At 40.0% G+C, this 26,197-nt stretch overlaps 1 protein-coding gene across 2 annotated transcripts; it reads right to left on the bottom strand.

The window, feature by feature from the left end:
• Positions 1–837: 837 nt before the first annotated feature.
• ERGIC2 (ERGIC and golgi 2) lies at positions 838–24,660 on the bottom strand. 2 transcript variants are annotated; one of them, XM_068189713.1, is made up of 14 exons: positions 24,526–24,660; positions 18,832–18,977; positions 15,954–16,062; positions 14,441–14,487; positions 13,390–13,460; positions 13,088–13,128; positions 12,287–12,388; positions 10,752–10,847; positions 9,968–10,023; positions 8,907–9,005; positions 7,664–7,761; positions 4,135–4,297; positions 3,210–3,289; positions 838–2,423 (listed from the first exon to the last, which is right to left on the bottom strand). In XM_068189713.1, exons 2-14 carry the CDS (start codon positions 18,935–18,937, stop codon positions 2,358–2,360), a joined length of 1,134 nt encoding a protein of 377 aa, XP_068045814.1. In that variant the 5' UTR covers positions 18,938–18,977; positions 24,526–24,660; the 3' UTR covers positions 838–2,357. The 2 variants fall into 2 exon arrangements, with proteins under 2 accessions (XP_068045814.1, XP_068045813.1); XM_068189712.1 differs by lacking the exon at positions 24,526–24,660 and adding an exon at positions 21,096–21,268.
• Positions 24,661–26,197: the final 1,537 nt, after the last annotated feature.

The following is a 26,197-nucleotide window of genomic DNA, read 5'->3' as shown; positions in this document are numbered from 1 at the left end:
ACCATCGTGTAAGAGCAAAGGACAAAAATACATCATCTTGACAATCTTTCCTAACCCAAAAAAAGGTATTTTCATCTGCAATCCCCCTTTCAGAAAATACACATCAAATTAACATCTGGGCTTCTGTTTCCCTTGGGACACCCATTCCTCCCAGTTTTTCATCGTACATTCACTTTGGCATCATGTAAATAAATATTACCCAAAAGAAGTCCCTGCAATAAACTATTATTTTCTCCAGGACTTCCCTGAACATGCTGGTTAAGGTGCTGACAAAACATGGCACCAGGGTCAGCAGTACTGCTCTGATTACCAAACTCACTGTGGAGAGAAAGAAAACGGCACAGGGTCAAACTGATCCTGCATTCACTTTGTAACGCAGCACCTCACATCTGATCATAAATTTTCTTCCATTAGCAACCAGCCCTCACATAAGCTTTTTTTAGATTTAAAAAAATGAATATGCCACACAAGGATTTAAGACACATCAAGCCACTTGGCTCTTTTATGTGAGAATAGAAAACATTTAAAGTTCTGCTACAGAAAGTCAACTGAGATCAGTCTCTCCCACCAGTACAGTCTGTTCCAGGCAGATAAGAAACAAGTGTTAGGAAAAGCCCAAAGCAGAACCAGTCTGAGCAGAACTAGGAAAGAAACCTCAGAAGGAAATGCCAAAGAGAAATGGGAACCAAAGAGTTTCTGAAGCTGCTGGAGTTTGATTAATCAATGTTAAAAAACAAAGCACAGAAGAGAAAACCCCAAACTTGGCTGTCATCCCCAAGGACCCAGCTTCCTTGAACTTTTTTCTCAATCGCCAAATTCAACAAAAGTCTTTCCTTATTTAGGAAGCCCTTCACTTTGCATAGCAAATTAGCCATGTCATTAACACTATGCTCATCAACAAAGTCCAAGTGTTCTAGAAAGTACATTAATGAAAGTCAGCAAAATCTGACAATGCCAGAGAGATTTTTATTTTTCTGTAATTAGTCCTCTTAATTAAAATATTAATTCCATGGTGAGTAAGGCCAGGATCAGCATAATCTTCTAACATATTAATAAATCAGTTTTGCTGAGAAGGAATCATATTAATTTTTTACACTGGTGGAGTAACTGTTGAACCACAGGTGTACGCCAGTAGTTCAGCAGTAACATGATGTTCCATTTCTCAAAGCACCATTTGCATTAATAACATTCTTTCTCAGTAGCCTATTTACAATACAATATTGCTCTCTTCATTTAATTTACAAAAACCTTAATGAACAGCAAGGATTAGTTCTGCAGATCCTGTCTCATCACCCATCTGCAGCAATATGATTCAGATTCCCTGAAGTCACCTACTACCAGTTCCACACTCCATGCCTGGCCTAGCAGACCTCCCAACCAGCCTGAACTGGCAGCTTCTTGCACCCTTCTCCCTTCCCCTCCAATTTCCAGGATGTGGATGCTCCCATGGCTCCCACATGAGCAGCACAGCTACAACAAAGATTCCATTAGAGCAATTTCTTTATGAAGAAAGAGGCATACAAAGATTTCCTGACATTTTTACTAGGGAGTCTTGCCTTCTACCAAGACCACAGTCAAATGCCTTACTTAAAGGGCTTCTTATTCCAAGTCCAAAAGCTGTCCAGGCTGGAGCGCATTCTTGGCATCCTTGGGCACTTCTGCACCAATGCCAGAAGCGACACTCTCACTGCTGGCACAGTGGCTGTGTGGAAACAGAGGAACTCCTCTGCTCCACATGTTTCTTCCACTAAGGAATGGTGGGGCTGCACAAAGGCAGTGGTGGTAACCAACATCACGGCTTGGGCTCCACCTTACTTACTCTCTTGTTTCCCATCTTCAAATATTTGTAGGATTGCTCCCCAGCTGTATGAAAGACATCTTAGCCCTCAGCTCCAGCATTATAAAAAAAACAAACAAGAAAAGCCAATCCCCCATTTGCACACTTAAGAGAAACTCCAGCTCTGTTACTGTCTCTCAGTGGCTGCTGCCAGCCCTTCCACACATCCCACTCGTACTTTTCTCCTTGGGGCCTGCAGTCTTCCCAGGCATCACTAAGATGCTTCAGTGGTCATGGGCAGCCACCACAAAGACATTCAGCTCGACCACGAATACTGTATTGGCAACAACACTCCTTCGCTCTCCAGAAGATCATCCACCTCACTGATCTCACAATTTCCTATGTCTCCACGTGTACTCAAAGACAAAAAATTACACAAATTGTTTTGCTGGACGTTTTTTTTTTTTGTAAAGGCTTCAATTTTTGCTGCCCATCAGCACTGTCTCAGGATATTGCACAATGTTTTCTTTATTATAAAAAAGTCTGTATCAGGCAGGAAGAAAAAAATTTTCTCAGGAGGCTAATGTGTACTATTGTCTGTAATTAGAGGTAAGTGGTTGCTTGTGTGGCCATCAGGAAGCGGAACCTGGTGAAAGAAAAACAAGGTGTTATTAATGGCTTGACCAGAAACAGAATCTCCACCCTCCCTCCTCAAAAGCATGCATTTGTTTATCCTTGCGCATTTCCTGGATGCCTTTTACCCGGCCTCTCATAGAAATTTTATACAAATTTGGTTGTCTTCTTTTCTCTCTCCCCACTCACAAAACCTTGCCAGCTGGCAAACTTCAACCAAATGTGAGAGAAAGGCAGAGGTCTCAAAGGTATCTACAGGCTTAAATGGGAAAAATAAAAGTAATATAAAATCAAGTAGTTGCTAGAGAAGCAATTCTCTTATTGCCTAAAGAAGGGAAAGGTGAAGGCTCAGCTCTTTCATGCTGCTTGGCAGTAGCCTGCAGATCAATAAGGAGCAGCACTGAACCCCTGCAGCACACAGTGCCTCTTCTTCAGCGTGCAGGCCAAGCAAAAGGATATGTGAAACCAAAACCAGGACAGGAAGACCGAGCAAGCCTGGGAAACATGTAATTTTTGGAGCAATATGAAAATAAAAAGAAGACAGTAAGGACAGTGAAGGGAATGTAGGACATCTAAGAGACTCAGCTGCATTAATTCAGTTTGCTAGAGAACTCTACTTCCTTACATTTTAGGTTTTCCAACTATTTTTAAAAGCTGTTGAATCTCTGCTAATATGCATGTCAAGGGGAGGGTTTATTGCAAATATCTTAAATTCTCCTGGGATCAAGTCCCAAAGTTGTCCTTATCATCCATCCTTAGCTGTACACTTAGAGAAATACTTTGAGGAAGTTTTCCTTACCGATGTGGATCTGTAAGAGCCCAGTCTGAAACGGCAAAAAATAATTTCTGCTACAAATCTTCCAAAGCCATGTAAAATTCCTGCAACATCAAACAAGATTTAAATTGTCACAAGTAGTAAAAATATATTATTTATGGAAGCACTGCAACAAAGCTATGTACCATACTTACACAGGACACAGTGCAGTAAACCCATACATAAAACACTGAGAAATTAACATGAAGAATGGATACAAGGGCAGGGGAGAATTTGAACATTCTGAAATGCATCAAGAAAGCAAAGCTACTAAATAAATGTAATTCCCTCTGTCTGCTTTCATGGATGAAAATACATTGTGTGGGACAGAAATATCTACTTTGAAAAGCAGCTCTAGTTTGAAGCCTCTTTACTGAGCTCTCTTCCAATGAGAGCCAAGGAAAGAAATAACTTGTAATCCAGATACCCTATTATGTCTTGACCAGTAAGTGAATTGTGCCTTTTCAACTTAATTTGCTTTCTTTGATGAAGTAAATACAGCAGTACATTGATAAGGAAAATCTTCCCAATTACTTCAGATGGAAGTTTTATCTCAACTTTTGTCACTGATTTAATTACTGGATCCCAATAACAGGAAATACACAGAATATCAGTATGTGTGTGTGTACACACATATGCATAGATATCTACATATCTATAGGCAGTTATAGCCTTGCTCTTCCAGAAGTAAATAAACTTTGCTATCATTACCAAAAAGGAAACAAGAGGTTTCCAGAACACCAGAAATGCCATACGGGGACACCAAAACTGAGTAGCCTTAATGGCACATTTCGATGCACACAAATGAGCACTTTATCTCAAGAGGACTCCCTATAACTTACCCATAGCAATCACCATGATTTAAAAAAAAAAAGTGACAGAACTTAAGAAGGAAGGCACTGATAATCACCTGTAGTTGAAAAAATTCCACCAATAATGCCACATAGCCTCACTAAGAACTGCCAGAAAGGCATGTGTTCTTCTGTCACTGTCACCATAAGTGAACTGATGTCGTATTTCATGAATATTCCTGACACCCCGTGGCTGCCAGCTGCATGGTTAATTACTCTTTCCTGAAAGAAAAGACAGAAACACTTGTTAGTCACACTCATAATTAGTCACAAGAAAATCAGTGTTACAAGATGGGATGACAAAAGAGTTATTTAATCAGAGTTAGGAATGAACCGAAGACTGGGGAGTATCAAGGCCACTTTGATCAGTACCTTCTAAAAGTCAAACATTATAAACTAAAAATTGACTTTCCTGGTCACTGGTCTGCTGTGCTGCATATCAATATTCACTATTGTGCTTTGGTTCTATTCTGTCAAGACTTGCCCACGTGGTCCTTTCAACAGGATTTTTATAACTGGATTGGTGTTGGTACCTATGAGGATAATGCCACAGTCTTAGCCTAGCCTGTGAACTCAGGGGAGTGCACTGGTGTAGTACTTGCCGCAGCTCTTCCTACTTTATCAGCCACTATGAATCACTTAACTCAGCATGAGACCTTAATGAGATTTACGTTGTTCAACAGCCTTAGCAATGGCAGAATCCCCAGAGGATTTATATAAATCATAGAATACCAGGTTGGAAGGCACCTTGAGGAACATCTGGTCCAACCTTTCTTGGCAAAAGCCTCTTTTCAAACTTTTTGTCAGTCACATCATATCAGACAACAGCCACACAGCAAGAAATACATCTTAATAAATAAATAAACACCCCAAACTCGCTATGACTATCCGGCACCACAGTCCTAATCTGAGAAATTTCTAGTTTCTTTTCATTTGCCAAATTCTCAAACCAAAAGACACCAAAGAGGAGAGTGTGGCTGCTCTAAATACCTACTTTTTAAAAACAGTTTCAGGACAGAACACACCTCAACACAAATTTCTTTCAAAAATCTGCTGTCATTTTCTTGTTAGTGAAAGGTGTTGATAAAGGCACTGCCAGGTAAGTCTGGCTGAAAATATGTAAGGACAGCAGAAAAGAACATAATGGACTGAAGACAAACTCAGCCATGCCTAAGTTAGTAAGAACCAAAAAGACAAGATAAACAGGACTGAACAGAAAAGCAATATATCACAGCTCCATTTCTCTGTATATTTAACAGTTTGTGCTCAAAAAACATGCAGAATATGGTACAAAATAAAAAGCAGAATACCCCTTTGGTAAATGCAGGTTAAGCAACTTCTTCAGTTAGCTAACATTTTAAAAACCATACTGATTTTTATGCTACCACACCAAAATTAAAAGGATGCCAAAATAATGTATTGGTAACGATAACAGATCCAAAAAACTTTGCAATGGTTAAATAAAACAAACCAGTGGGAAATGCTTTCTGTATTTCAAAACATGACAACTGTCAGCATTTGGAGATGGATGATCAAGTCATATTAAAAAGGAAGAGAAGACTAAAAGTAGTTAAACAGAACCTTGCCACTGGCGAAGGACAAAACTCTACTTCTGTTTGCTTTTCCTCTGTTATTTCCCTAAGCCTTGCTGGTCTTTTGAGGTCAAATGGTGGAAAAAGAATATGAAATTAAATAGAACACACAAAACTCTACCCTTAAAAGAAAAAGAATTCTTCTGCAAACCATTTTGATCTGCTTCCAGCTTCTACTACTGCAGCAGATTTAACTTTTAAAACTCATGCTAAAATCTGCTAAAAATTACTAACCTTGCATCAGATAGCTCAGTGAAGCCTTGCTAGAATTAAATCTTTTTAATATAAATAACTACAGTAACTCAATCATCAATAATAGTGGAGAAGATTTGGCCTACACCTCTCAAACTCTGCTTCCCCATGTGCTCAACACTGGCAAATTAAACCTCACTGCATTTAAGTTTGAGCCATGGCTGTCTGATCACCTTTTTCCATGTCTGCATATGTGCCTCATCTTTCAAAATAAGTGCACTAAGGTGCTCAGTGAATTGTTGTTCTTAGTAACCTTTCTCAGCTCATCTAATAGAAGTATTTGGTTCCCTAAGAGTATACACAAATAAGCTTTGGAAGCAACAGGGTTGCCTACTGAGGCAGCAAGAGCAAACAAGTACATAATGGACACTTTATCTCCATTATTTTTACAGGATCTTCTCCAAAACAACTTGTGGCGGTAGCATTTTTTATAAAAACACATCTCCACTAAAAATTGAAGAGCTAACTTAGACTGGACAGTTAATTGAAAGAACCACTGGTACACAGGAAAAGAGAAAAACTGAATACAAGATTTAAAAAAAAGGAACCATAAGATAAGCTGTTGACTGGCATACAGAAGTCTAAGGAATGCCTTAGTTGTTGCAGACTGTGCAGAGAAAACACAAAGCAGATTGATAAACCGGCAGGAGGTGGGTGTATAGTGCATTATGAAATTCCTCTTCATTCTCTCCTTAGTCCAGCTTTCATGAGTTCTGGAGCAAACCTTTCCCTTCAGTGGCCTGCATGTCCAAAGTTGAACATGAAGACATCACCTCTATCCTACTTACCCTACCTCAGTATTTTTCAGAAGCACAACATGGAATTGTGAGGAAATAAAAAATTCTCCCTTGTAGAACATCACAAGCTGTAATACAGCTGCCATCCTACTAATACCCACGTTTTCTTTCAACCCAAGGCTCTCTTCTCACCTCTCACTTTATCTGTCATTTTTAATTAAACTTTACACTAAGATATTTTTTCTTTGGTTGTTGAATAAAAGATGAAAACAGAGCTCAGTATCTGAAAATAAGACATCTAGCTAGTACACGCAAGGCTGTTTTCCTGTTCACAGCAGTCTTTAAATTAGTACTTTATGATACATACTGTGATGCATTAACTACCCTTGTGATGGATTCAGAATTAAAAGCCTCTCAAAACCCAAAAGTGGAAGCTCTCTAGTCTTGAGAGTAGTTAGATTTGGTGGTTCAACAAAGGTTAAACAAGACAGCTGAGACACTTACTGTGTGATCAGTTTTTCATACAAACTCCCTGTTTCCATTTCTTACACCCCACAACCAAGTCCAGGATATTCAAACAAGCTGCATGTTTGTTTGCTTCCCACATGGCTAAAAAGCTAAAGGTGAATTAAATATTTGTAAAGCTACACACGAGGTTACAGACTTAAAATTTGGAGGATTTCACCACTACCACTATTAGCATCCAGTGAAGTGGAAATTACTGTCTATCATTAATTCTAATATCAGACTCCAGATCTATAGATGTGAAACATTAATCAAAGAAGTTTGCATTGGCACCAAGTACATATATACATATATATATATTACCATCACTGCTGTATGATTTACAGATAAATCTAGTGTACTAGAATGTTCTACAAAGAGTCTCTTGATGCTAGAGTACTTTTCAAAACCATGGTACTACTTTCACATTTGAACTTTTGTTATGAACAGTCACTTTTTAGATGTTTTCATCTCTTTATAGGTTTTTTCTTTCTTCTACTTACCCTTTCTGTAACTGAAAATTGATGAGTTTCTGCTGAAATTTTGTACGTATGGAGTTTGGTTGGCACAACTGTGATAAAATATTGGAACATCTGATTGTCTAGAAGAAAAAAAAATCTTAGACTGTTGAATGAGGAACAGAGTCAAAGGCCATCTGAGATATTCACAAATAAATCAAAGAAATAATAAATCAGCTATGCCATTTGCACAAGGGATATTCTTCAAAGAATGCCAACACTGCCAAAACTACTTCAGCACCATCTCCACAAAGTTAGTTTCCATGGAAAAGACACAGATCGCATTTACAGAAATTTTGAGAAATTTACATTTTTCCCATGTAATGAAAAGACTCACTAAGGTCAGGCCACTCAAAGCTTCAAATGAAACACAGAGGTAGTGTTTTCTAGGGCTCTAGAACAAATTTCACACTGTCACATGTTTCATGATATTCATCATGTTTCACTATCTCAGAGTGGTCTAAATAGATTTTGGCCATTGAATTGTATCTGCAGTGCTGGAAGCCCTTCTAAACTGGTTACAGATTTTCTCTTGATTACACTTCTAAAGAATTCTTCTAGAGCCATCAGCATGCTCATGCATTTGCTCTTTGTGCAATTCCCTAAGGGGACAAACACCAATAGACTGGAGCAATTTATTTCAGCTACACTAAACCATTCTGGCTGTAACAACCAAGGAACTGACTGGCTTTGAGACAACAGTGGCTGTAGAAGGTTCCGGGGTTCACTCTCACAGGGAATGCCAGTGGTGGGATGAGGCACGTTACTACTCTCCTTTATTTATACTACACAAACCCATCCCATTTCATCATAAAACACACTGTGGAAGGGACAAACCAAATACAGGAATGGAATCCAAGACTCTGCTGCTATTTTTTAAACCAAATCAGGCTTATTTTTCCCCATCATGACAACAATCAGATCTATGATTCTCCACCGTAACATAGTGCTGCAATATGGTCAGACATAGTGTAACTTCAACATAACAAACCTGGAAAAAACTGCAAATCGCCTTCAAGAAAACAGCACAGAACAGCCATGCAGATATTAAAAAGAAATGCCCATTTAAGATGTCATGTAGATAACTGAACGGGGCATTGCTCACTACCAAATTTAGCCTGACATGTTGCTTGTCAGTAACATTTATGAGAAATGATAATACTTTAAATGTAACTATTGGGAAACTCAACAAAACAAATTTGGTTTTTTTTAAACACACAACACTTACGATCTGATGCAATTTTTTCTGTTCCATCCAATGGATTAATAATTCCTGGAATAAGCTCTCCAAATGACAAATGATCTATTCTGTGGGAGAAGTTATAGGCTGAAAGACAATATAGAGAAATAAAGCATTTTTAAACTATGAGATTCTGTACTTAGAGAAAAAGATGCACCCATTTCTGACACTGAAATATTCTAATTAATGCATTTACCAAACACCATTGTACACATCACTGGATGTGTATGGATGTGTGTACCCACACTTCAAAGAAAACTCAAATCCAAAATATTTAACAAAAAAGTTAATTTTTTTCTAGAAAAGGGCTTCTAAAGCAAATCGTAACTATATTTGAATCAATGATGGAGTAATAATAGTTATAATTTTGTAACAGAGAATTCTAGCTGGCCAAATACTTCTGTTATTCTACAGTTCATGTTCTTGTAAGCAATTGCATTAAAAAGACAAAAATTTAGTAAATTAAATGTACAGAGGAAGTACAAGGCAGCTGCCAAGTCACTACACTGCCTATTTGGCAGGTACTTAAGATGTATAAAATAATTAAAGTTGTGTTAACATAAATTCATGGGTATTTGGAGGCTTAACCAACTGTATCTGGTTTAATCAAGTTAATTTTTCACAGTATGTCACCTTTGCTTCACAGTAAATAAGGCAGCAACACACATTTAGTATCTAGACTCATAATCCAAACATTAGGTTTCTACGGAAAAAAGTCAGAAATTTTTAGCCTTTTTAAAAGGTCTTCGAGGAAAGAGACAGTTTGGAGTGAAATACAGGAATTTCATATGCTATCTATGTTACACCAAAGTACATCTGAGATTCCAGTGTTATCATTACTATAGAAGCAACCTAAAGATAATCCTAATAATGCTAAATGTATGAAAGCAAATTGTTAAGGAGTCAGATCATTGCAAAGAATATTCTTCACTTTTTTTTGCAATGCAATTGCACAGCTAGAACATCTTCAAAACAGCAACCTAACATGAACTAGGAGACAACACTCTGAAATGAACCATGTTGGTATGGAGATGACAGAAGGAACTTACACTCATGGCTTACAAGCGCTGCCAAGTGTGCATGGCCTCGAGGGTGTGGTATTGCCCTGAAGAAAGCAACAAATGTTTTATGAATCCAGAGAGGACTATGTAGAAAAATTACCTTTCCTCTTTTATTTCAATAAATACTTTATAAAATATGTACACATCCTCATATGTAAAGCATAACATATATATGCTTGAGTATATTTAACATATATATATGTGTGTGTATGTTTTAAAGACTGATATCTATTGTGTATATCTATATAAAACCTAAATATGACATTTTTCTTACTGTCAAGACAGACTGAACAGTAAGGTCGGGAATCTTGGACTCACAAAAACCTTCTTACACAAAACTAGTATCTTGCATTTTTAGAAATATCAAGAACTCATCAAGTCATTACACTTTTGGAAGAGTCACCAAGTCCTACGATATAAAAATCTGCAGAACTGCTCAAGTGACTAACAAAAGTTTGACCATATTTACTCTACAAGTAAGCAAGTTAACTGCACTCTGCATTTGCTCTCTGACAAAGCAACTTTCAAGAGTTTCCATCCTATTAAACACTGACATGCAACAATGCACTGCACAGTTTCGGTAATTTATGAAGAAAATTAACAGTGCAAGAATAGGTATTACATGGCAAAAATACCAAGCATGAGTACAGGAAGGTCAATAAAAGCCAGTCATTAACTGAAGCACAAAAGCACACACACATGTACACACATGCACTGTACAAAATGTAGAAGTCAAGGGATTTTTTATTTTCAGGAATTGGACAGAACATACTTGCCCACAGTTATGTGAAAGTTCCCTGCCACTTTATTGACATAGAGATGACCATGAATTCTGCATGCATCTGGAGACTGTAATGAATTATCTCCCCTGTTTAAATAAAAACAACATTGGAAGTACTGGAGAATATTCACTGTCTAGCAGAAATAACAGCAGTACAGTTAGACCTTTTTTTCCTAGCATAAAGACACAGCAGTATCATCTACCTGTCCTTATTGTATTCTTCTGGAATTATAGCAGAGATGGTGGGAGGGAAACTAGTAAAGGTCAGGCTGATGAAACCAATGAGCTTTTATTCATACTTCTATTAGGAGATCTGGCCTACAAGGCTGGCTTATGATAACACACAAAAAGAGAACATGAGACCATAAGTATGTCTGCCCCAGGGATTTATATTTTCCCACTTCCTTTTACCAAAAATGGCTCCTTGGGAAAATTTTAATGCTACAATGAACAGAACCAAATACATTTTGGTCACACAAATAGCACTGTAGCAAGAATAACTTTATTCTTTGCAAAAGCCTCCACTCCTCACTCATCTTATGATGTCCACAACACAAAATCCATTTCCAAATCTGCTCTTTAGAGGGAGACAGAAATCAATGTTTTTTTAAACACATCTCAAGCATAAATACCATTTCAAAAACTGCACTAACAAGCAACACAAGAGGCACAGAAGGATTTAATTAATCTGAAGACATCAAGCAAATGAGGAAAAAAGATTTTTTTGAGCCATCTTCAGGCTTGCCTTAGGAATGAAGAACATATTTGATTCTCAGAAGGGAGATTACAACACAGGAAGTATGTATGGCAGCTTTGGTGTTTCCTTTGTTTTATTCAGTATTTTTTTGTTTAGTGGTGTTTCTAAGTGGAGAATTTCAGCTTTCATGTAGAAAGTGTTCTTCCCTTGGGGAAAAAAATAAAATCACATAGCATCTAGATTCAGCAGACCAAACATTCTATGCACTAATCTCTTAACATTTCTGAGTAGCTGGAATTAAATGAAAACAGCAAGCTTTCTCCACACAATCTCAACAGTGTTATCTTAGACACAGGAATTTATTAACAAAACACATTTGTATTCAAAGGTTGATTCTTTTAAAATTATGAAGCATTATGACACAGGTAATAGCAGCACTGCTTTGAAAAACTGTGGACAGAAAGGTAGTTTTAAAAAAAGACTCTTGTTTGGTATTGCTCTGGCATGACTAACTCCCATTAAGAAGGAGGCATCAAACTACATGGAATAAAAAGGTATGTGCATACATTTACTCATGTCTGTATATGTACGTGTAAGCACACACACAAAACCCGGAAACCCTCTCCAGTTTGGAAACCCCAGAGGTTTTCATAAAACAACAGCTCCTCAAAACAAGTATCAAGTACACTATTTTAAAATTCATTAAAAAGCAGTGAGATGTTTTCTTACAAACTTGTCTTCTGGAATCATAACCACAATAAAATGTTAAGTCTAAGTCACAGGGTTGGAGGAATGGGGAATAATGACACAAAATATCAGTTTTTCTTACCGTGGTGGCAGTGCTGTAGAAGCACTTTTAAATGCACTTTTGAATATCACATCTTGAAGAGAGTGTTCCTCCTGCAGCCTACTCTGAATTAGTTGCAGCATCCTAAAGATTAGAGACAAGTGTGAAAGCATGCAACAGTAAAACAAAATCTAGCTTCACAATTTATTATTGGCTTCAATTGCAGGTTGCAAATCAGGAACTTATCAAAGTTGATGACGGTAATAAAGCATTACGTTAAACTTTGGGAATAATATTTTATACAGAATTTAAAGCACACAGCAGTGTGTTACCAAAATACTAGAACTAGCCAGAGCCCCAAGTAAGCTTCAGTACTATTACAAGATTGTCACTATAGTGGGCACACACAACACCAAGATATTAAAGTGATAATCACTGTGTCAATTAAGTTATAGGAAATAATTAATTTGTTTTTGCAAGAATGTGCCAATTTGTTACAGTGGCTCAGCTTTGACATTTAGATACCTATTTTACACATCTGATTCTGTGATTTTAACTTGTGCTATCAGGCATTCATTTGGAAACAGTCCATACATCTTGGGTTGCAATGGCATGACCCATTTGAACAGTTAAGTCGAAAGCCAATTTTCTTTTTCCGTAAGACAGATCTTAAATCATGATGAAAGCAAAGTAACTTAGTATCTTTTAGCAGGTTTGTATTCTTAAATTACAAGCAGGAGCTATTAGACTCAAGACACAGTTGTGTCATGTACCTCTGGTGTACTTCAAAGTCACTTCCAGTACAAACAATACAAACCATAAACATGCCTCTCAGTGCTTTACCTTTGCAATTCTTTTTGTTGTGGGGTGAGCTCAAATGGTACCTGAAACAAAAATAACACATCTAATAAAACACACAGAATGCATCCCTTCCACGAAACCCAGAAGAGAATTGGGGTGTGCGTATAGAGCTATAATCAACTTCACACTTGGTACCACAGAGTAGTTTATGAAAGGACTTTGCAGTTTAAATAATACATTTTGTGCTCGAGTAAAAACATTTCTGTCCCTTCCCACCCAGAATTGCAAAGAATTTGCACCAAGAAGAATTCAATTTTTAAATAAAAAGGTCAGAATCAACTTACTGGTTCATAGATTAACCCATCTGCAGAGGCAACCATTGTTTCTGCTAAATCCAGAACATCAGCCCCCACATCTATTTTAAACAGGGAGAAATATTAAGTCACACAGACGATCAAGGACAAGAAAAAAAAATTCAAGTTGAAATGAAGTTTCACAATGATAAACTTCAGTATATGTTATTGCTCCTTCAACCTATTTTACCTTCAGTATCAGCTGATGGACACTGACCAAAAATTCTTCAGATTTGCAGTATTTTCTCACTGATTTAACACATACAGAGAAGTTGTATGAACTACATATACAAGCTTTCTAGGATCTGCTATGCATAAATATTTTCTTGTTTTACAAGCACTGAACAGAGACCAAGACTAGTCATATCAGAGGATAGAAGTTTGTTTATTTGTAAAAAACAAAAAACCCACTGATGTACAATTAATGCTAATTACACTAATTACAATTAATGCAAGGTTTAAGCTAGGCAATGAAAGTGCATCCTGAAAATTTGCTTGCATTCCTAGAAGTAGTATTCTCTTTTCTCTCAGTCCAGAACAAGCCATACTGAACACAATAAAAGTTCATTACCTAAACGATATCAAAATATTAAGTATTGCCTTCAGTAAGGAAGGCATCCCTCTTATGTTCACAAGGAGGATGAAATTACGTGATGGTTTCAGCACTGTTAAACAGCAGACCAGCTTAATATATCCCAAGTTCATAAAAAATAGAAATTGTTATAAAGTCCTGCTGCTGAATTGTGTCTCACAATGAGCTTTTAGAATAATTCAGCAAATGAGAGACTGGACAACAGATCGTGTTCCTGCTGACAAAGCAAGGTTCTGCAAGATGAGAATAAGATGGCACAGATATTCTTCTTTACATTTCTTACTAATTCCTTCAGTGAGTCATATGTCATCAATATCACTACATGCCATTAAGATCAGAAGAAATGACACTGGTAAAATATTCTGAACAATATCCAACTATATTGTGAGCAAGTGTGCTCTCTGAAGAGGTTTTAAAGTGTTTAAAAACCTTTGCTGATGAAATACTTACATTGACACCTCATGGCAACTGTAATATCAATATTGATCCTTAATTTACTGGAAAGAAAAAAAAGGTAAAAATCCATTAATTAACAAGTGTCAAGAAAAAAATCTCAGACTACTTGCAGAAATACAGTCAAGTACCAAAATTTATATTAACAAATATAAAGCTGTTTAAAATTTGGGTGAAGCAGCATGGAATTTTAGAGCATGTTAAAGCATTTGTAACTTAAGAGATAACCTCTATCACACCAAAAGTCTGATTGTGTGGCATTCTCCAATATTTTGGGCATTTCCTATTGGTTTTCATGTTAGTTTCACAAAAGTAATTTGAACTATAAGGAATAAACCCCCTCACTATAGTCACAGGGTTCTGTTCTCAGGGAGCTTCATCTGGGACTTAGCTGACCTCGAGCAAGTCACATAAGCAAGGGATTCAACACTGGCTCAACTTGGTCAGACAGGGTCAGTAGAGAGGAGAAAAGCAGTTAAAATTATACCAGTCTCCATTGGTTCAAGCTGTGAAGAACCACAGGCTGAGCGATTAGCCCACAATCAAACTGGGGAATCTGTAGTAGGACACAGCCCAAATCCCATAACAGTCTCTTAACTAATAGACTACCCTTCCCGTGTGATAGCTTCACTTGGGATATAACCTACTTTAGCAAAGACCTAAATGTGAAATCCCAGCTGTCTGAATGGATTTACTATCATTTGAGTTTTTGATGCATCTCCTTTAAATTTTTTCCAGTTTTATTTTTCATTACAAAAACCTTCTTTATTTCTGATGTACAAGACATCCAATTAATATATGTATCTTTAGCCTGTTACCACAGCAACTACCCAAACGGCTCTTAAAAGGTATTTCAGTTCAGTTTCAGTTAGTTCAGTTTGTGAGCACCAGTGTCAAGCCATGACACAGACACATAACATTTAAAGGTGTTCAGGGCATGAAAGCTGCATTAACCTCACAGGGACTCATGGGTGCCTGACCAGCTCTGGAAGAAAGGCAAACAAGTCCTGACAGGCACATGAAACCAAGAGCAAACACATCCTCAGGGGGGTTGTATCTGGAGTCAAAATTGGTAGCAACATCTAGATAATGCCATCAAAGTTCTGAGTGCTTCAGCCTCACATCCAGCAGCACAAAGTATAATGGCAACATAGTAACCACATGAACTGAAGCAAGCCCTGAGCCAAAGCGGGCAGGTTTACCTACATGATGGGGAGTTACACCTTACCAATATTGTCTGAATTGTTACTAACTAATTCCTAAGGGAGTTCTTCAACAACAAACCTATACTATTTTGACTTCATTGCAGAAATCTCAATTTATCTTATTCATGATTACATAGAAGAAAAACCCCCAAAACAATCAACAGATGAAAAATCAAATCCCTGTAGTATTTAATTTGCAATTTCACTTATAAATTGCTTTCAAGTCACATGAACATTTTAAATCTATTCTTTCCTGAAATGCAGGCAATTAACATTTTAAAAAGAATTATAACAAATAACATTACCTAGTAAAATCCTTGTCTACTTCATATTCATATTTCATCCATGTGTCCCGGTACACCATGAACTCCATTACAGTCAGGAAAGCTATCGTTGTAAATGCTATCAAAGAAACTGGTCAGAGGAAAAAAAAGTAGAAATTCAGATTGTGAGAAATATTATTCAGAAACATAAGCAGAACAAAATTCTAATAATTCCAGAAGTTGAGCACTACCAGTACAACACTGGTATCTTTGATTTAAAAACCCAAAACGAGCTCTTGGAGAGCTGTTTTCATACTGATAGTATTTGTTTTCAGACAGGAGTGGAAAAGAGTAAGTCCTACCTTTGCATCAAGAAAGTACTTTTTAAGCACAGTCAAATACAGGAATTATTAGAAGGTTGTGAAATCCCTGTATGGAAAATCTAAGAACAGGCTAGATTGCTCTCCACATATAAAGTACACACAGATCACTCTCAGGGATGGTCTAGGAAGACTCAATACTAACTTCCAGCATGAAAGAAGAAGGTAGCGCACCTTGAAGACCCTTCAAGCCTCCACTTGTCTACAAGTTAATTTTTTATAACTATTCTTTTATATCAAGTTTTAGACTCAATAAGCTAGCAGACAACAGAAGTAAAGATGCATTATATTACTTGTGTGTAGCTACATAGTCATGACTCCCACCCTGATATTTCAAACAAGTCTCCCTCTGGCAACAAGCAACAGGCAGCTATCCATTCTACCAATAAGTGAAGAACTTGCAATTATTTTTAGGATGAAAACTAATTGGTGTATTTTAGTGGTACATGTGCTTCACTTATCTCCAAGGCAGCCTACTCATCACACTTGCAAAGTTGTACAGTGCAAGGGGAAGATCACCCTGCTGCACAGTCAGAAACACAGTAATAGATGCACAGAAGCACCCCTTTTATTAAATCATGGCTTTTATAAGCTTGAAAACACTTCAATTATGGAGCATAGTGGCAATTTGTACAGCTTATTAGCACCGTAGGTTTTTTCATTTACATTCTGTGGAATATCTCTGTGGAATCCGTGAAGGGCAACTTGAGAAAAAACAAGGTCATTATTGATAGGCTTCAAATCACTACACAGTGGTCCACAAGCCAGAGGTGGGAGCAGAGAATACAGGCACTGTCCTTGGGGATCAGGAAAGAAGCTACTGACTGTCGCATGGATCAGCAATGTTTCCAGGTCTAGCTTTCAGCTGACACTATGCAGCAATAGCGTCAGCTGAAAACAACAGGATTTCACACATATGAAATCCTTCATGTCAGCTTCACTAATCAGTTAATTATTCTGGTCCTCAATTTCCGTCTGGAACCAGTAGGCCAGACTCACCCTGGCTATGCAACAACAGGACAGCTGGAGCCATATCAGCTATCCAGAGCCACAGAAACACAGTAAGAGCCACAGCTGCTTTCTGGATAATTCTGTGCAAACATATGTGTGGATCTGAACAGGAAAATAAAGTCTTGCAGAATTTTCTTTCCTGAAGGGTCTCCCAGTCCCAGAGCTGGAATCTCAGCCTGTTTTAGAGACCAATACTTCTGCAATGGGTTTGAAGGCCGTGAAAGTCTGAGAATAGTCTTGGCATGTTTTAGATCCCTATCACATCAGAAAGTAAGCCTGACACTTTAATCCTGAATGAAACAGGAATTCTATATTCAGATTTCACAACGGCACAGAAAAAGACAATCCTATATTGTCATTTATAAGGTTACTGGGATAAAACCAAAGAATGTTAAAGTAACTTCTGGTGTTGAGAAATCCTTAAGGCATCATTCACCAAAGCAAAGGTCTCATGAAGGATTGTGCTAGACTACAAAAAAGGATTCTTTAAGCATTTGGTGGTTTTATGCAAATTACAACATAGAAACAATACACTTGTTTCCTCAGGAATTGGGACTAACATTAAGAATTATTTAAACATTTCTTTGAGATTTTTTTATTTACAATAACCCTTTATTAACAGTGCACTTGAGAAAACAGCAAAGTAATATAGAACCTTCTGATATTTACTTCTACACTGTAAGTGGCACAACAACTTCAAAGGCTTATCTGTAGGTTGCAATTGCTTCCTCAACTTTTTATTCAACTGAGTTTCAGGCATAAGCACAAATGAGAGATTTTTGTCCTCCACTTCTAAGTGCTAGTAGTTTTCTATCTATCCACAAATAATTGCAATAGTCCAAGAGATGAAGTCACTATTTTCAAATCAGGCTACCTCTAACTCAGCTCAACTTAAAGACACAATTTTATGATCACATACATAAAGAATGGTCTTTTTTACAGCTCCAGCTTTTTCAGAGAAGTGACTAATAGGGACAGTACAAGCACATATCCTGGATGAAAGTGTTTAGCTCTTCAAAGGGCTTTCCTTACTCTTAAAATCTAGTACACCTTCAAGAGAAAAGCTTTAGAAAACTGCTCTTCCTGATGCTCAACTTATCTGTCTCTGGAGAATGTTTTTCTACTTTTGCAAAAGCATAGTGTTGATTCCCATCATCATTTCAGGTCATGCTCGCTCAGTCTCATCCAGAAACCTGACACCAAGAAAGAGCTTGGTGAGACAACAAATGAGAAAGTTTTATTACAGCCTTGCCACAGTGTACTTCCAGTTGCAACTGGTTAGAAGTTTTTATTTCTAACTTTTACATTGGGTTCAGTCTCACCAATACAAATATACAAAAATCTCCCTTCAGATGAGTGATGGATGCATCTGTTTCCACAAAATACTATGTCTTTACTTGAAGGGGATGAGCTCAGTCAGTCCACCAAAGAATTCAAGAAACCAATTTTGGCTAGTTTCAAGTGAACACAGATGCCTGTCCTCCTCATGCTGAAGTTTCAATCAGTATCAGCATCTCAACAAGGCCTACCTGTGCCTCCACTCGCTGAAGTCTCCACATAGCTTTCAGGAACCTTTGGAAAGGCATCCAATTCTTTCATCAAATTCAAGGTCTTCTTCCGATTCAGTCGCCTCATCTTCAGCACACTCCTCCGCCTCCTCCTTCATATATTTCCTCTAATGTGAGAATAAATTGTGATTAAAAGACATAAGCAATATTGCTCAAACTGACTGGCTTTAACATAAAGCAATAATAAGTCCATTCAAACTCCAGAAATATGTTTTCAAGAAACACATGCTAGACAACTGGATGGTCACTCTTACTTCAAGAAAACTGTTAAAATTGGCTTGGACAATGCTGCTTACAGTCCAGCCACATCCAGCACATTCAACATTTAATTATTATTAATTTCTTTCTCAATTAAGTTCTTATTGGTAGTGAATATATCACAGTTTAAATTAAAAAAAAAAAATTCAAACTCAGTTCCGATGTAAATTTGCTAAACAGACCTGACAGTGCCCAGAAGTCACTGACTTAGGAGGAAATATCTAATAGCCTGCATAAACTTCAGAGGATGCCAGACTGCTCTGGGCTCCTACATTCAGCCAATGTGGGCAGAAACTATATCTTAAAGGAAAAAAAAGGTGCATTTTGCATTTTTACAGGTGTAGAATATTATGATCATAAAATGACCACTCTTTTCCTCTATAAAATTACTTCCCAAAGCAAGTCATGGATCAAATCCTAACTCCATCCTTCAGAATCATTTTTGTAAATGATATGATCTCTGCTTGGAGTCATGTGAAGCAGCAGGATGCTGAGAAAAGCAGCTTGCCCTGGAAATACTGTCTAAAACCATTTCCAAATCATGCTAATATGCTCACAGCCTGGTCCTGCCAATACACTGCAAGTTTTAACAAGCTGACACTGTTGTTTTTCTTCTGGGGAGCTGCTGAACTTCACCCTGAATTTCTGAAACTATGAAAACCATCGTGCATTTACTTTATTCTGAGAATATGCCATCTTATTGTTACTTACTTAAACACTAAGGTGGGCAAGCTAACCTACACTGCCAACACATGAGACAGCTCTCATCATCATCATCTTGTAGAAAAATCTGTGAACTCATCTACCCGGTTTCAAGAGAACATCAAGTCTCTGGCATGCCCTAGTGAAATTACTTAAGATCTATTCCCTGCTCTGCCCCTTCCTGGTGCTGAGCAGGCTTTGTACCATGTAATAACAAAGCAACAGGCTCTAGTAGAAATGAAAGTTCACACAAGAAAAATCATCTATGCCTGCAATGTTCTCATTACACAAACTGACTTCAGACATAGACTCTGCACTTGGTCAGGGTGCAGAGATCAACAAAATAGTACTGTGTGTTTTGCACAGGATTCAAAGAAACCCCAGTTGGAGTGGGCAGAAAAGATAAGTGCTGGAACGGGCTTTAAGTTATACAGCATTAAAAAATAATCTGGAAGCACAGATATGGCAAAGCAGCTGCTTGGACACAACTGAAGTCATAACATTAGTTAGCACAGAGGCACCAGCAGCAGGGCTTGCCTGTTATCCTACACATACAGCAATGAAGCCAACATAGCTTTTCATTTTCATCCGTATCTTCCCTGCTTATCGCATGTGTAAGAGCACACCGTAAAGAGGCACAAGATAAACACAGGGAATTTGAGAGCACTTTACTAAAAAACTTTCTAAGTCACCTTGCACCAGTAAGTATGTGGATTTTTTGTAATCCAGCTAGAAATCTGCAATCTGTTCATTGGTTTCTTTAATCCCACACAGACTCACTTTCAGCTACAAACCCAGGTGGAGACCTGATCCCTTCCCCGTCTCCACACATGTACTACAGACACAAGAAAAGATGAAGTCCATTGCAATGAAAGTAAGGTATTATGAATCCAAGAGCCAAGTGCGTTAAGAAACATTATTATTCACGATAAATAAGGGACAAAGCACAGCACAAATGCCACTCAAGACCAGAGGCCCGCTCGAAGCCACGGCAACTCCGACCCGGCGGAGGGGCCCGGGCAGTTTTCCCTTCTCCAGACAACTTGGCAGCGAAGCCGCTACCGGCGCGTCCCAACACCCGCTCCCAGGGGCGCGGAGCGGACCCGCAGCTGAACCCCCTGCCGGGGGCTCGGGCACGGCACGAGGGAGGCCCGCGGCCGTCAGCTCGGAGCCCGCACACCCGTGCGGGCCGCGGGCGCTCCCCGCCGCCGCCCCGCACCGGGCAGCCGCGGGACGGGACAGGCCGCGGCCCCGCTCTCCCCTACCTCTCGCTTCTGCCGCCGCTGCCCAGCGCCGCGGGCGAGGCCAGACGGGGGAGACGAGCCGCAACGCGCTGCCCGGCGCCCGCCCCGCTGAGCATGGCACCGCCGGCCGGGGCGGGCTCGCTCCGCCGCCGACGCCCGGCGGGAGCCGCGGGCCGACGGGAGCGGCGGAGCGCCCCGCCCGCCCCTGCGCGCATGCTCGTGGCCCCTCGGGCATGCGCCGGCCGCCGCGGCCCGGGACGAGCAGCAGCGGGCGCGCATGGACGCGGCGGGGGCCGGGAGCGGGGCCGGGAGCGGCCGCGGGCTGAGCCTCCGCAGCCGCACGGAGCGCGGCCCCACGCCGCTCGCAGGGCTCCCTGCACGGCCTCGCAGCCGGTCCCGCAGGCGCGTGGGCTCCCGGGCACGGCAGTGCCACCCCGACGTGCTGCTCCGGAGAATCTGTGACCGTGCGAGGTACTTAGTGGTCTTTAAAGCGGTGGATGTCAAGTACCCCCCAGAGCAAACTGATTAAGGGCTGTCACGCGGCTTGCAGTGTTAATACTGGTTTGGCCACTATGGGTATGGAAGCAGGCAGCGTTTGAAAAGAGGCAGCATCTTGGAATAACTGTGAAGGAAAGGGCTTTAAGACAGTGGCTTATAATAGTGGGGAAGGAAGGATTTTAAGCTTACAAGCCAGTCTTCAGACTTGAAGTGAAAAAATTAAAAGGGCTCGTGTATATCCAAAATCTCAGTCCTTTTCCCTGTGCTAGTGAATTAACTAAGAGGCACTGCCTCTCCACAAGCTTTATGCCTTAGTAACTACAACATTAGTTTATCTCCAGATTTTTCCTTACAATTCTAAGTCTCATCATGCTACTGCCACCCTGCCCACGACTAGCTGACCCAACCGAGACACAGCCTGTGTCCAAGTTGGGCAACTCCCTGGGGGCTCCCAGGGGAGACCCTCCTGGAGCAGTTCTGTGTCAGGAACGAAAGACAAATTGGACTTTTTCGGACTTCAGCTTCTGTTTATTGTTACCAAAACTCGAGCACACTGTCTGCACCAGACTGCATGCAGGAAAAACAGCACCAAAAAAATGGCTAACAGTCTCTTGTTACAAGGCCTTTTAAGTCTAATCCAAAACGAAGCTACCCAATTAAGAAGTGACACCTAAATTATTTTCCTTTCCAACCCAATAACTGACCCCTAAAGACCCGCAATGCGGATTTTGCTACCCAATTACAAGATGCCACCTAAACCCAAGAAGAAAGAAGAAGAGAACTCAAGACAACACCCTATATCCTCCATCTTGAACCCATCTATAACATACTAAAAATCCTAAAACCTAAATTTCTCGCCCATGTGGCATACTACACTACTCTCTACAATCTCTACAATCTATTTCATACTTTGTGGTTTCTAGTTTTACCTTGAGGCTTTGGAAGTTTTCTCCATGAATGAGAGTCAAAGTCAGTGCTCCCCTGGGGGTCAGGACATCCCAGAGCAGACAGAGAAATATTCTGGGTTTCCACAACAGCCAAAAAGGGAGCTTTCCCAATCTTTCAGGGAGTAATAATATCTTAGATGCTATCAAAATGATTTTTTTTTAATTGCTCAATATAAGGTTTTAAAGAAAAAGAAATTATACCAGACATTTATCTTCGTACATCTGAAAAAAAATAGACTGAAGACTCCAGTGTTTTTGATAATAAGACAACCAAATAAAACCCACAGACAGAAACACAGCAGTGAATTTTGCAGCATTGATTCAGATTTGCTCTTTTTAATGGTTTAGAGGTAAAAGCAGATCAATAACAAGAGTTTCAATAGCATGCCAAAGTATACACAATCTGAATTAAACAACTCTTTGGGTATCTACAGCATTTCAGAATAAAAGCAGCCTGAAAAAAGAAAGGACTACGAACAGATTCAGACCATTTTTTGCTTTTTAGGGATAGGCAGGAAGGAAAAAAACATGCAGCAACATGCCAGTGTTCTCACTGAATTGTGATCAGTCTGTTTCCATCATTTTAGGAACTATAATAACAACTGGATCAGACAGTCAAAAATTAAAAAAGAGGAGGGGGGAAGTATGATATTACAAGAGATAAATAACCAGTCTAAAAATATGTTTATTGTACATTTGTTACCTCATCTCAGAAAGAGCAAGCAGCTTTAGGCACATAAAGCTCTTACTTTGACATGGCTAGGTCCTAGGCTATAATTCAGCAGCCAGGGATTTTTCTGGCTAAGCCCTATTTTCCCTTGAAATGCTCTCAACACTGAGACTTGGAAGGAGAAACTGATAGATTTGGTTATTAGCTGTGCAGCAGAGACGCTCAACAGATGTTTTCACAGGCAAACCATCTCATCTGCTCACGGACAAACATGGGCTCAGCCTTAGTGCTCATCACACTGAGATAACTCTTACAGAGAAGTGGAATGGGACAAAACTACTTGCAGCTTTGCACCACTGTGGTCTTACTCATAACTACCGATGTCTCCATGAGATTTTATGAAGGAAAACACAAGGGAAAAAAATCAGAATTTAGGAAAATATGAGAAAAAGTATATAGTGATAACACTGTCCATTACACTAACACTATGTATTTGACTACACTGTGCTAAAGAGACACAACAGTAATTGCACTGCACCCATCAAGTACCAGACTCCTCCAATTCAAACCATTCTCCTTTCCTTACTCCTGTGTTTTCTGCTCTCCTGATCACACCTAAGTCGTGGCAGCCTATCTGTATCTGCCAAATAACCTCAAGGAGCCTGATTAGGAGGAAGAAATCCAGCTGCCAAGAGCAAACCATGCAGGTAAGCCAACAGGCTGCCCCTCAGCTACGGCTTTACACGTTTGTTTCAGTTCAGTATTTAACAAGATCCCAAAGCACACCCAGACTTAAATGCAGCCACCTATGCAAAAATACAACTGTCTTCCCAAAAACCCCAGCACTTCATAACACTGGTGATTTACTAAGTCCCTTAATGTGTGCAAAGAGAGGAAACTACCTCTCATATCCGTATGCTTTAGCAAACCACAATTTATGTAGGACAGAAAAAAAGTTCCCAGGAGTATGGGCTATGAAGAACATTGATATCAAAGACAATAACAAAGAGGACCGTAGTAGACCAAACAAGTGAAACAAATGTAAACATGCACAGACACCGACCACCTGCACTTCAACACACTTCAGCATTAGTTAAAAAGCTGGAAACCGTGTGCAGATATACAAACTAAAATAAAACCCTGAATAAAGCATGTCGAGACTAAACACAAGCCCCCATCGTTTAGCGCTGCTACAGTCGCCTGCACAGGTGGTTCACGATAGCTGAAAAAGCATTTTGTTAGCGGGAAAGGCTGGATAGCACGAGTGGGATCGGCCAGGAGCGCCTGCAGGGGGTGAGGCGAGGCAGGGATTCAGAGAAGAGAGCAGCCGCTTTACCGCAACGTGGAGGCACCGAGGTGGCATTTAGGAAGGAGAAGGAGGGGCAGAGGAAACAGGTGCAAAAGAGCGAATATGGAGATGAACGGTGGGAGTGGCTGGGAAGGGGGTGGAGGAGAAAAAGTCCCGGAGGTTGAGAGGTGAGGGCTGGGAAGATTTAAAGGATATGGCATGAAGGAGGGGCAACGAAGGGACGACGAGGGCAGACAGCGGCGGCCGCAGTGGCTGTGGGGGCGGCCGTGAGGGGCGCGGGCCCCGGCGCCTTGGAGCGGGCGGGGCGGGAGCGGCCTCGGCCAATGAGGGGGATCCACGCTGCAGGAACCGGGAGGAGGCGGCCGGGGCACGCCCGCTCCCCGCCGCTGGAGGCGCCGGGTGCCGGCCCGGAGCCGGCAGGGAGCGGTCGTGCTGCAGGGACGCCGGGCGCTCCCCGTGCCGCGGGCGCTCCCCGTGCCGCGGGCGCTCCCCGTGCCGCGGGCGCTCCCCGTGCCGCGGGCGCTCCCCGTGCCGCGGGCGGTCCCCGTGCCGCGGGGGCGCCGGGCGGTCCCCGTGCCGCGGGCGCTCCCCGTGCCGCGGGCTTACGCACGGGCTGCGGCCTGTCTAGATGCTCTCAAGAAAAATAAGCTGTTGATGAAAGACTTGGTCTCTCTAATCTTTAACATCAGTTTTCCAGCTCAACCCGACTTATGGTCTTCTGAGAGATCCTTTCTTAAGTTATCTAGGGAAGATTTCTTGTCATAGGGTCTCAGAAGAAGAAGAGTCCTGCTCACTGAAAGGAGGATGATGTTAAAACTACTGAGGCAATCTGAAGCAATCTCATTTCCCATTAATTCATCGTGTAAACAGAAAGGCTTTGTTCTACATAGTTGCCACTGTTTTCATACATAATTACTAACCACTACCATTTTTTTAAAGATAAATTAATCCTAATTCATGTATTGAATATTTCTGTGACTTAGCTAACGTTTAAGACACAATTTATACAGCCGTTTCATGAAGCTCATGGGGAGCTCACACGGCTGCTGAGGTAAGGACTGTGCTGTGTTGCACATGTTGCACAGTTCAAACACTGTTGTGGTTGGAAAATGTTACAGTGGGTTTTTTGTCCTTTTCCCAAGAGTTTAAATTGTTTGGTGCAGACAGATAACTGACTCGAAGTTGTGTCTTTCATTCAGCAGAGATTTGCTGTATGCTGTTGATAGATTGTATGGTGTCTGTGGGGAGGGAAAGAGCATCACTCACTGAATTGAATTCCTGTCCAGATTACAAATGTCAGGTTTGTAATAAAGCCTGATCTTTCACTGCTTGGCTATTTTTAGTAATTAGATCATGATTACAAAACAGAAATATTTTGATAATTGATCAAGTTACATAAAAACATTAATCCTTCCACATAATGTTCTTGAATTGTCTAAATAAAGCACAAGGCCATGAGGAGACAAAGACACACTAGCATATGTTGTGACCTTCAGTATTTCTTTTTTTTTAATATTCTTTGTTCTTTGGAACACAGTTTTCGTGAAAGAAACACATGACCATTAATAAATAGGTTTCTGAAAATTTCTTTGAAGCTATATTCACAAATATACTATATTTTACTCCTTTGCTACAAGCTTGCTCAGTCCCAGTATAAAACTTATTCTTGAAAAATATCACCAGTCTTAAAAATGTGTAT

Source organism: Anomalospiza imberbis, chromosome 5, assembly GCF_031753505.1.
Source record: "Anomalospiza imberbis isolate Cuckoo-Finch-1a 21T00152 chromosome 5, ASM3175350v1, whole genome shotgun sequence".
Lineage (NCBI taxonomy): Eukaryota > Metazoa > Chordata > Aves > Passeriformes > Viduidae > Anomalospiza > Anomalospiza imberbis.
Note: the sequence above shows the minus strand (reverse complement) of the source record. Positions and strands in the feature narration are given on the sequence as shown.